Below are 12,500 nucleotides of genomic sequence, written 5' to 3' on the forward strand. Positions count from 1 at the left end.
GTGTGTGTACGTGTACATGTATCTGTGTATGTACGTGTATCTGTGTGTGTACGTGTATGTGTGTACGTTTGTGTGGGTGGGTGCATGTGTGTGTACGTGTATGTGTGTGTATGTGTGTGTACGTGTATGTGTGTGTACGTGTGTGTACGTGTATGTGTGTGCGTGTATGTGTGTGTGCATGTATGTGTGTGTACGTTTGTGTGTACGTGTATGTCTGTACGTGTATGTATGTGTATGTGGTGTGTACGTGATGTGTGTGTACGTGTATGTGTGTATACGTTTGTGTGTGTACGTGTATGTGTGTATACGTTTGTGTGTGTACGTGTATGTGTGTGTACGTTTGTGTGTGTAGGTGTATGTGTGTACACACAAAGGTGTAGGTATATGGCTTAGTGGTTAGGGTATTGCACCCTTGATCGTAAGATTGTAAGAGTGTTCTTTAGAGCTTCAGGAATGACCAAAAGTCACACAGAACCAAGTCTGAAGAATATAAAACCTGACGAACAAGTGGTGTATTCTGCTTGATAAGGAATGCTTGGACTAGTGTTTTTCAACCTTTTCGCTGGAGCGGAACCCCAAGGAAACATTCCACTGGCTCGAGGAACCCCTGTGCAATAATTGTCTTATGCACACATATCTGCATAGGAGAATTAAAAATTACTGTCGATTTTAGCATTTTTGTAACTTCTTGCGGAACCCCTGGACTGTACTGGTGGAACCCTAAGGTTCTACAGAACCCTGGTTGAAAACCACTGGCTTGGACAATGTAGACGGAATGAGTGGGTGCATTGTCATGGTAGAGTTGCCAGTTCTTTGCTGCCCACAGGTCAGATCATTTTCACCACATAGTCTTCATAAACTATTCCTCAAACCTTTGCAATCATTTCATTCTTTCTGCCAGTTTATAGTCTGTCACAACCTGGCTCACTGTCCAATGAGGTGCAGCCATCTATGAACCAGTTATACCACTCCTTTATTTGTGTTTTTCCCCGTAGCCGAATGTGCTTTGTCATCTTGACTCAAAAAGAAAAATTGCGCAGCACACTCCTCGTGTTTGAACTCGGCGCATCGCTTTGAACAACTGGTGCAACCTAGACACAAAAGTTTTTGCACTTGCTCAGAAAGGATGCAGCCATTTACTAGCCATGTGGATTTTGCTTACACATTATTATTTTGTGCTAAAAAAGATCAAAGTCGGATACTTTTTGACTACATCTCTTATATTCACCAGAGAAACCAGTGCTTATTCTATCAGTTTCTCTTGCCAAACCACTAAGTTACAGGGATGTAAAGAAACCAACAGCCACTGTCAGTCAATGGAGGGAGGATGAACATAAACACACACACACGTGGGCTTCCATTGATCAAATTCACTCACAAAGCATTGGTTGGCCCAGAGTAAAAGTAGAAGAAACTTGCCTAGTGTGCTGTGCATATGGACTGAACCCAGGAACACAGAGTAATGTGGACTAACCAAGAGAGAGAGAGAGATTCATAGGTGTGTGTGAGTGTGTGGTGAGGTTAAGTGTAAGAGTATGTGTGTATAGATGCTGTGCAGACGAGAGTGAGTATATATGTGGTAAGAAGAGAAAGTGTGTGTATATATGTGGTAAGAGAGAGATAAATTCATAGGTGTGTTTGTGTGTGTGGTGAGGTTAAGTCTAAGAGTGTGTGTGTAGATGCTGTGCAGACGAAAGTGTGTATATATGTGGTAAGAACGTGTGTGTGTATGTGTATGATAGCGATGATGTGTGGTGTATAGTCATGGTAAGGATGTGTATGTGTTGTGTGTGTGATACAGTGAGGACCTCTGCATCTGTGTTTGTGAGCAGTGCAGACGTGTATGGAGCATAGCGCAGTGGTCAGAGCATGTTGTCTGCTGTAGTACTGCATTATATTCCAGTATTTATCTCAGGCTTAGCCGCATTATGGAAGGTGTTTCTGTGTAGCTTTATTAACCTTCATTTAATTACTGATAAAGGGTCACATCCTAGAAGAGAAAAGGGAACAAAGTCAGTGAAGACCCGGTAGCTGTTTCACCACAGGTGAGGTATCATCAGCCTCCAGCTTGGATGAAACAGCTCCCTTTTCCTTTTCATACAGCTCCCTTTACCTGTTTTTCTTTCTTTTCATTATTCTTTTACTTGTTTCAGTCAATTGACTGCGGCCATGCTGGAGCACCACCTTGAAGGATTTTTTAGTCAAACAAATCAATCCCAGGACGTATTCTTTGTAAGCCTTTTACTTATTCTATCAGTCTCTTTGCTGAACCACAAAGTTACAGGGACGCAAACACACCAACATCAGTTGTCAAGCAGTGATGAGGGACAAACACAGACACAAAGACACACACACACACATATATACAATGGGCTTCTTTCAGTTTCCATCTACAAAATCCATTCACAATGCTTTGGTTGGCCGAAGACTATAAAAGAAGACACTTGTCCAAGGTACCATGCAGTGGGACTGAACCCAGAACCATGTGGTTGGGAAGCAACTTCTTACCACACAACTACATCTGCACCTATAAGTTCAATGTTTTGAAGAACTTCTATGTGGGGTCACTGCTTTGCAGGGGTGATGACCCCTAATGGTTTTTTTCTTCTTTTTTATCAATTATGACTTCAAGTACTTAGTCCGTAACATGTTTTAACAATCTCTATTAATTAACCTTTTTGATACCAACCTGGCTGAAACTGTCTCTGGCACTGAGTACAAATGTCTTGTTTTCTTAAGTTTTGAATTAAAATCTTCCACCAAAACTTAGTCACAATTTATGTTCTTAACACTAGCTTAATGATAACTAAGTTATTTTACTAAATTCTTTGTTATATTTAAAATTAATTGAAAGAAACACAGAGCATCTCAACAGAAATATGGTAACAAAAGGGTTAATCTTTTTCACTCTGTGGGATTTCCACAGGTCCCATTAATATTGATGTTGAAGATATGAAAGATGAAGATGACCGCAATAGCAATAAAATCATTCTTCCTTTCTTAAACGGCTTCTCTCAACCCTTTCGATACCAATCCAGCTGAAACCACCTCTGGCTCTGTAGTACAAATGTCTTGTTTACAAAAGTTCTGAATTAAAATCTTACACCACAATACCAGCTTAATGATAACTAAATTATTTTACTAAATGCTTTGTTATATTTGAAATCAATTGAAAGAAACACAGAGCATCTCAACAGAAATATGGTAATGAAAGGGTCAAAGTTCTCTTTGCCATAAAGGGAGGAAACTCAGATAGAAAGAACAAGGTAGCTTTTTGTTTGATGCGCACTTTACTTGTGTGTGTGTGTGTGTGTGTGTGTGTGTGTGTGATTTTTTTTTTTTACAAATGAGCATTTAATATATGATGTAGAGGACATGTCCTTGCTCGATGTTGGTGAGTCACCTGAAAGATTACATCAACGTATATGAACAGTGTGCATTGATAAAGTGAACCACAAAATCCGAAGAGTGAATGTGTCTGTGTATGTATGTATATACATGCATACAAATATATGTTCAATGCTCAAAATGAGGAGTAGAGAGACAGCCAACAACTGATGAAGGGTCATTCTTTGTGTTACTTGTCCTGTTTTCCATTTGTTTGCATATTGAACTCATTTGTTTTCGTATTTCATGTTGTTCACTGTTAATGACGTCCTAGGCACCAGAATTTAGTATGGTATTATCCATACAATTTTAAAATAAGGTGATTAGAATAAAATAAGCAACAAGGATATCCAGAGATCCCTGTTGCTTATTATATTATATATATATACCATATTAATAAAATACAGAAATACAGATAATGCATTTGGTATTTGAAGCTTTATAAAGCATATACACATTACAGCAAATCAACTGTCAAGATTACACAATCACTTGGTGAAATTATATCTTATCAATTCACCTCATTAGTGTTTTGGCAAAACACATACAAAGCAGGCTTCCTAGAGTTTCTGTCAAACAAATTTCACTCAGTAGACATTGATGAACTTGTAGTAAAAGTGTCAAAAGACATTCACCCAAAGCCAGCATGCAACAGGGTTGAATCCGGACCCATGTGGTTACAAACCAGGCATTTTAACCACGTAGACAACCTTGCTGCAGCCCTCACCTTCTCCAATTTAGACCAGACATTATCAGAAAATTAGAAGGAAATTAATACTTACTGGTCAAGTTCATTCCCATCAGAATAATCCTTGATGGTGTTGTTTAAATGGAGATTTTCCTAAGAAAAAGAAGAAGAAAAGAAAGTGAGATCGCAGTAAATAAATAGAATAGGAAAAGACTCATAGCATTCTTTAAATAAATATGTGCTTATATACAATAAATATTATTATTATTATTATTATTTTTATAACCATTTTCATTATTTGCATTGATAGTATGCGTTTTTTACTATTATTATTTTTAACTTATTATCATTATTATTATTATTGTTGTTGTTTTCATTATCATTAACAATATTATTATCATTCTTAATATCATCATTATTATTATTATTATTATTATTATTATCATTCTTAATATCATTATCGTCATGGAAAGCAGACGCTAAACGATGATGATGATATTATTATTATTCTTACTATCATTATCGTTATTATTATTATTATTATTCTTAATATCATTATCGTTATTATTATTATTATATATCCAACTTAATATGGATGCCTAAGAAGGTATTCAAATTAAGTTGGATATAAAGATTATCTTTTGATATTAATACTGCTTCTGTCGCCAATAATCAATTATTATTATTACTATTATTATTATTATTATTATTATTATTATCGTTCAAATCCAAAGATCCAATTTCTGTGGATGAAACGGATTTGTATTGACATAGAGGAATTATTGGAAACACAGAAATGATTTTGTGTGCCATTATGTCATACGCAATTATAGTGAATAATAACGACTGCAGGAAATTGCAAAGGACACGGCTATTGCTACTACTACTATTATTATTATTCAATAGTTTTATTTTTATAGCGTGCTTTCACTTCACTACCGAGTGCAGTTCTGTGTGCCTTGGGTATGTGCTGTGATTTGTTGTGATGCTCTGATGGTTATTGTATGGAAAGTGTTCTGCGTAGGATGTGTGCAGTGCCTAGTAGTGCAATTTTCTGTATGTTATATGTGTTTGTAAGTCCTGGTGTTTTTGTTATGTATTTGTCTGAATATTTTTTTATCATACCTCATGCACCTACTATGACAGGAATTGTTTCTGTTTTCAGATTCCACATTCTAGTTACCTCTATTTCCAGGTCTTTGTATTTTGAGAGTTTCTCCATTTCTTCTTCTTATTATTATTATTATTTTTTTTTAATTTTTATTATTATTAAGGCAGTGAGCTGGATGAACCATTAGCACACCAGCCAAAATTCTTAGTGGTATTGCGCCAGTTACTATGTTCTGAGTTCAAATTCTGCCACGGTCAGCTTTTGCCTTTCATCCTTTCAGTTGCACCGTCCAACCCATGCCAGCATGGAAAGCGGACGCTAAACGACGATGATGATGATAATGATGATGATGATTATATTTTTTTTCCTTCTTTCTTCAAATTTTCTTCCATTTCTCGCCGAGTGTTTTCCGCACACCTAGAGCAGAGAAGCTCATTGTATGCATTGCCAGTATTATTATTATCGTTATTATCATTACTGTCTGCAGCTGACAAAGCCTAACACAGAAATGCATGCATCCAATAATCCAATGACATCGTTTATAGCCCAACTAGCAGTATCGCCCGGCGTTGCTCAGGTTTGTAAGGGAAATAACTATAAAGCATTTTTAGAGAGTTATAGCCAAAAAATAGCAAAAAAATGGAAAAAAATTATGGTAAATTTTTTATTTTAAATTAAAAAAGGTGGAGTTGCGTCCCCTAGACAGTTTGTGGTTTGTGTTTATGATTCTCGACCCCATGTCGAATTTATCGAATTTTTTCAGAACTGGGGGAACTTTTCAAAATTTTCGCTGCATTAGTTTTGAATTATGACATTGGGCTATGTGTGTGTCAAGTTTCATCAGAATCGGTTGAAAGCCGTGGTCAGGGTGAGGGTACAAGCAAACAGACACACAGAAGCACGCACAGACAAACTGCCGTTTATATATAGAGAGATGATGTTGCTTATGAGAAGATATTTCTCCTGTGATTATCTCCCTTTTTCCGCAGCAAAACCTCTTCCCACATCTGAGTTTAGGCAAACATATCAAATGTGACTGTTTACATTTAGACATATATATATGTGTGTACGTGCATATGCTCGTGTGTACATGCATGTGTGTGTGGGTATATGTGTGTGAGTGTGTGTGTGTGTGTACATATATGTGTGGAGGCACATGGCCTAGTGGCTAGAGCAGCGGACTCGCAGCCGAGGGATTGCAGGTTCGAATCTCAGACTGGGCGATGAGTGTGTTAATGAGCGAAACACCTAAGCTCCATGTGGCTCTGGCAGAAGGTAATGGCGAACTTCTGCTGACTCTTTTGCCACAACTTTCTCTCACTCTTTCCTCCTGCATCTTGCAGCTCACCTGTGACAGACCAGTGTCCCATCCAGGTGGGGAACCTATACACCAATGAAACCGGGAAACTGGTCTTTATGAGCCAGGCATGGCTCAAGAAGGAAGAAACAACAACAACAACATACATATATGTGTGTGTGTGTGTGTGTGTATTAGGTTGCCACATAATTATTGAGGCTTTTTTTCAACAAAATCAATACCAACATGTAACAATAACAACTTTAAATGATTATTCTGGAGCATATTCACCATCTACTTCAATTACTGCTTCCCATTTGCTTGGCAGACGGTCAGACTGTCATTTGAAGATGTTTTTGTTGAATATCGTTATTGTTTTTGTTGAATAAAATTTGTTGAAAATAAGCCGCAATAATCATGCACCAACCTCATATATGTAAGTATGTGTGTATATGTGTGTGTATATATATATATATATATATATATATATATATATATATACACACACACACATACATATACACAAGTGAATAGACAGACAAAATAAAATGACACTTAACACATTTGGTATAAGTTACTTTTATTATTTAATAACATTCTGATTCAATTCAGTGCAACCCAAAGTTTCATGGATTTGTGAAACGAACCTAACATCAAGATAAGGTAACTCAATGGAGCAAGTTCAAGATGATTTCTGGATACTGGGCTGCTATTGGTCAACGCAGGTCACATGGCATTGTTGATGCAGATGCATATCCCCATCTGTATTTCTAGGACCTAATACTTGCACAGGATGTTGATGATACCTCTCTATCCTGTACAAGCATAAAGTCCGACAAATACAGACTGGGGTATGTATCTGATGTCCCATATCAATATCCTTTCTCCTGTAGACACAAGGTCTGAAATTTGGGGGAGGAGGGTAAGTCGATTACATCAACCCCAGTACTCAACTGGTACTTATTTTATCGACCTTGAAAGGATGAAAGGCAAAATCGACCTCAGCAAAATTTGAACTCGGGACTTAAAGACAGACAAAATGCCGCAAAGCATTTTGTGCAGTATGTTCAGTTCTGTTAGCTCACCACGTTTTCCCATATCAACAACAGCTTGCGATCTGCCTTCACCAGTAACAGCCCAATCTTCAGGAACGATTGTGAAATTGTTCCATTCAGTTACCTTAGCCTGATGAGTTAGGTTAGACAAGCCCACAAAACTTTAAGTTGCATGAGGCTGAATCAAAGTGTAATTAAATAATATACATATCTGTATGTGTGTGTGTGTAGGGAAAACAAATACAGAAATGAACAAAAGAAATACAGAAAAAATTTAAAGGTGTGAAGAAGCAGACAAGACTCATGCAAGGAAGTTACAAAAATGGTCCCTGATTCTACCTGATTGGAGGAATAGAGAGAAGAAACGGTAGATTGATTTGGTAAAGGTTTCATGGTATCAGGATTTCTCTGAAGAAAGAAAGAAAGAAAAAAAAACCAAAAGTCTTTGTTAGTAGTGTTAGTATAAATATTAATACATTCACCACACACCAATTAGTATTTAGAAGGTTAATAATGTTAATTAATAAGCATTTTGTAAACACGAAACTTCTTAAACCCTTTTGTGACCAGATTTCTAACAAAATATGCTGCTTGCGTGCTCCAAATTCATTCTGGAAATGATTGAGGATTTAGAGGGATTAAGTAAAATAACAGGTGTTTTTATTTTGAGCAGTCCTCTCGATCAGTGCTCCACAACCAGTATGCCGTGGCACACTGGTGTGCCACAGTGTAACCTGAATGTAATTTTTTTCCCTTATGGTTTTTAGTAATACTTTTAGTTCAGCTGTACCGTCGGACTTTGAAAAGAATATTTTAGGTAGATGTGAGAGGCCAAATCTGGCCGGTTTGAACATTAAACACATAGAATATTTGGGCCTGATAAGCTAAAGGGCAAAACAAGGGGAGATTCTGGTGCATTAGAACCGAAAGCAGCTTTTGGTGAATTGGTCTCAAAAGGGTTCAATAATCAGTCAATCAAATCAATAGGTTAGATTTGTCCCAGACAAAACAAGAAAACATAAACAAACACAATTTAATGATAATTAACAAAATAGCTAATTGAGATAAGATTACATTTCCCAAAATATGTTCTAATGAACCGCAGAGCTGCATGAAAGAAATTCTAAGATTCCCCAAAGTGTTTTGTAATAAAATTCAAGGAAAAATTTATTTTATTAAAAGAAAATGCTATTAGGCGTTTGGTTGTTGATTTTAATGAATAAAGTTTTTTCTCTTAATTTTTGTTTAATTAAAGGTTTTATTAAAATTAGGAATGGTGGGGATTGTCTGTTAAATATATAGGTATAGGTTCTGTGATTTTTTGAGGAAAACTATATAGGAAGTGGTGTAGATATGTGGTTAAGAGTTTCATTTTCCAATCCTGTGGTGTTGGGTTCAATATCACATCTCAGCACCTTGGCCAAGTGTCTTCTACTATAATGGCCCTGGGTCGACCAAAGCCTTCTAAGTGGATTTGGGAGATGAAAACTGAAAGGAGCCCACTGTGTGTGTTTGTGTGTGTCTGTGTAGTGTGCGTGTGTGTATGTATGAGTATGTATAATCATGTATGTATGTGTGTATGCATCTGTGTATGTATGTATGTATGTATGTATGTATGCATGTATCTGCATGCATGTGTGTATGTATCTGCTTTTATGTGTGTGTGTATGTATGTGTATATGTATGTGTTTATATGTGTTTGTGTGTGTATACCTTAGCCTAGACATCACCTGATTGCTGTAAATAAGCATCACCATCATACAAGCAGGGTTGTTCGTTTCCAGTCTTCCATGGGAAAACATGCCTGGTTACAGGGAAACATTTTGCTTGGAAACAAGTGAGGGTTGGCAACAGGAAGAGGCATCTGGCCTTAGAAAAATCTGCCTCAGCAAATTCCATCTGACTCATGCAAACATGGAAAAGCAGACGTTAAACCTATGATGTATAATGGGTTCCGTGCCAAAATAAGTTCAGAAAGAGCAGAGATAAGGTCTACTTTGTAACGTCTTATAACAGTAATACACTATCAGTGAGGGTGTGGCACTACTTTAGGGCTGATCTGCACGGAAAGAGTTGAAGTGAGGGAGATAAACTCAAGCAGAGATTCTTGGTTTGATTTATGTGTATCAGCAGTGAGAACTTGAAATGAGTTCAGCATTTCAAAGATAAGAGGGTGGAACAGTTTCCAAAAAATCCACTGATTTACAAGGAGAGATGCACTAGGAAGATTGTATCTATAATATAGATTATCTCCGAGGATAAGCCAATTGGATGGACAGTGGGCATATACCCCCATGCATATAATATCAAAATCGTGTGTGTGTGTGTCTGTGTGTCCCACCAACACTTGATAACTGGTATTCTTATTTCTTTATTGCCCACAAGGGGCCAAACATAGAGGGGACAAACAAGGACAGAGAAAGGGATTAAGTCGATTACATCGACCCCAGTGTGTAACTGTTACTTATTTTATCGACCCCAAAAGGGTGAAAGGCAAAGTCGACTTTGGCGGAATTTGAACTCAGAACATAACGGCAGACGAAATGCCGCTAAGCATTTCACCCAGCGTGCTATCGTTTCTGCCAGCTCGCCGCCTTCACTTGATAACTGGTATTGGTGTGTTTAGGTGCCCTGTAACTAAGCAGATCAGCAAAAGAGACTGATAAAATGAGTACCAAAATTCCCCAAGGCGGTGCTCCAGCATGACCACAACCTAATAACTGAAACAGGTAAAAGATAAAAAATAAATAAAAGAGACAAAAATACTAAAGAAATTAAGACAAAGTAATGAAATAAATGCTCGTTAGGGTTAAAGAAGAAGGATACGCACAAAGTTAGTGTCATAGTGGTTAATATTTCGGTTAAATTGTTAGTTCGTTAAGTTAAATAATTAGTATTATATTTGGGAATGTTAAAATATTAATTTTTAAAAAATTACATAAAAAGGGTAATTTGCAGTTACGCTGTTCGGAAAACTCACACAAGACTAATCAAGGCAGTTAGGACATCTTTCTTGAAAATATCTGTAGAAAGAGATTGTTTTTTTTTTTATGACATAATTTGTAAGTATGTAAGTAAAATTTCGGTAGAGTATATTAAAATTATTGAAGGTGAGGAGAAAATTGTGCTTGTTTTGGACAAACATGTTTCAACTTTTATACATTTTAGGTTAATAAGAAAACATACTGAGAATTGTGTAAAATAACTTTGTGGTCGAAAACCCCTGAGTTTATTACAAGTAAAAATGTTAAAATTGAGGGAGTTTTTTTTTACACAAAATTTAAGCGTTTATGGTGCATGGCATAGACATCATTATATATTGCACATTACAATCAAATGTTGCATGATTATCACATACTATTTAATTAACCCTTTGCCGGTTTGGTGTATCACATGTGATGATATACAGGATATATATTCTAGACATATTTATACTATGTATGACACACATTCCCAACCACAGAAGATCTTGGGACTTATGAAAGGAAAGCTTTATACAGAGTCTTTTCTTCTCTAGGCACAAGGCCTGAAATTTTTGGGAAGGGGGCTAGTCGATTAGATCACCCCCAGTATGCAACTGGTACTTAATTTATCAACCCCAAAAGATGATGGAAGGCAAAGTCGACCTCAGAGGAATTTGAAGCTTTATGCAGAGTCTGCCACAAAAATATATACACACTTCAGGAAAGGAAAAATTTGTATAAATATTTTAATTCAGTGTTATTTGGAATTTGATAAAACATCAAAAGAGGTGTCTATATTTATAGAGGTACTTATATACAAGTCAAATATTTATACAGATTTTACCTTGCCTGAAGTGTTTATACATTTCTTTGGTGGATATAGTAAAAGAGTAAAAGAGGTAAGTTGTTTAATCCTTTTGCTACCAAATTTCTGTTGAAATTCAGTCTTTGTTTTATTTAGTTTTGAAAATTTGAAGAATTTAGTAAAATATGTTGGTGCAGGAGAGATAAATTAGCATGAAATTTGGATGGAAGGTTTTGATTTAGATAATTTTAATCCAGTGGTTCTCAAAGTGGGTGGTATTACCCACCTGGGAGTGGTAGAAAATTCCAAGGGGGCATTGAAGAAAAATAAAGTGATAATGGGGTAGTGATTCATGCAAAAAGTGGGGTGATAATGGGGTAGAAATTTATGTAAAAAGTGGGGCAATAATGGAGTAGCAATTCATGTAAAAATTGGGGTGATAAAGGGGTAGAAATTTATGCAAAAAGTGGGGCAATAATGGAGTAGCAATTCATGTAAAACTTGGGGTGATAAAGGGGTAGAGATTCATGTAAAAGCAACAAAATAATGGGTTCGTTAGGTTAAGTTTTATTTGTGAAATACAGTTGGTTTGAATTTGCTTCAGAAATAGGTCTATATTTGTGATGGTCATTTGGGGGTGGGGGTGCTAGGAATGTGGCCAGGGTGTCAAGGGGGTGGCAGTCCAAAAAAAGTTTGGGAACCACTGTTTTAACCCTTTGCATGTCCTATATATCACATGTGAATTACAGGACATATTTCTCTGGTGTTATCATACAGGATACACATTCCGCAATTTTTTTTCATCCATAGACTAATTTGGGACTTACGAAAGGAAAACTTTATATCACTCAGAACAGAAGAAACAAGGGCTACCGAAAACCCTAAAAGCAAGCATGGACGTTTAGGACAAACATGAAAATACTTTGGACCAGCAAAGGGTTAATGTAACACATGACATAATTAAAACATAAAACTGTCATCTCATATTTCATAATTATTAGCACATATTGCATACTCATTTGCGTACATTCCACACTGTCGTTACACGCTGCATAATCATCATTAAAAAGTATTCATCACATTATTATATTGCATATTTATCATAACATGTGTAACAATAATTAAGTTCAAATAGCGTATATTTTTTATCACAAATTACATATATACCTGCGCACATTGCATAATTGGGATGAA

The 12,500-nt window shown here is 36.4% G+C and overlaps 1 protein-coding gene and 1 long non-coding RNA gene across 3 annotated transcripts in view; one reads left to right on the forward strand and one right to left on the reverse strand.

Annotated features, from left to right (window-relative positions):
* Positions 1–11,304, forward strand: part of LOC118767801 — a 12,736-nt gene extending 1,432 nt beyond the window's left edge. The window contains exons 2-4 of the long non-coding RNA XR_005003717.1: positions 1,570–1,576; positions 6,237–6,248; positions 11,192–11,304. This is a non-coding gene — a long non-coding RNA (uncharacterized LOC118767801). The remainder of the gene's footprint in view (positions 1–1,569; positions 1,577–6,236; positions 6,249–11,191) is intronic.
* Positions 1–12,500, reverse strand: part of LOC115224027 — a 131,557-nt gene that overhangs the window by 88,083 nt on the left and 30,974 nt on the right. Inside the window, exons 3-4 of one of the 2 annotated variants that reach the window (XM_029794823.2) lie at positions 7,878–7,946; positions 4,170–4,228 (exon numbers count right to left, since the gene is read on the reverse strand). In XM_029794823.2, coding sequence (XP_029650683.1) covers positions 4,170–4,228; positions 7,878–7,946 — 128 coding nt within the window. The remainder of the gene's footprint in view (positions 1–4,169; positions 4,229–7,877; positions 7,947–12,500) is intronic. The other variant, XM_029794824.2, reaches the window with a different exon arrangement.

This window comes from Octopus sinensis, linkage group LG24 (genome assembly GCF_006345805.1).
Source record: "Octopus sinensis linkage group LG24, ASM634580v1, whole genome shotgun sequence".
NCBI lineage: Eukaryota > Metazoa > Mollusca > Cephalopoda > Octopoda > Octopodidae > Octopus > Octopus sinensis.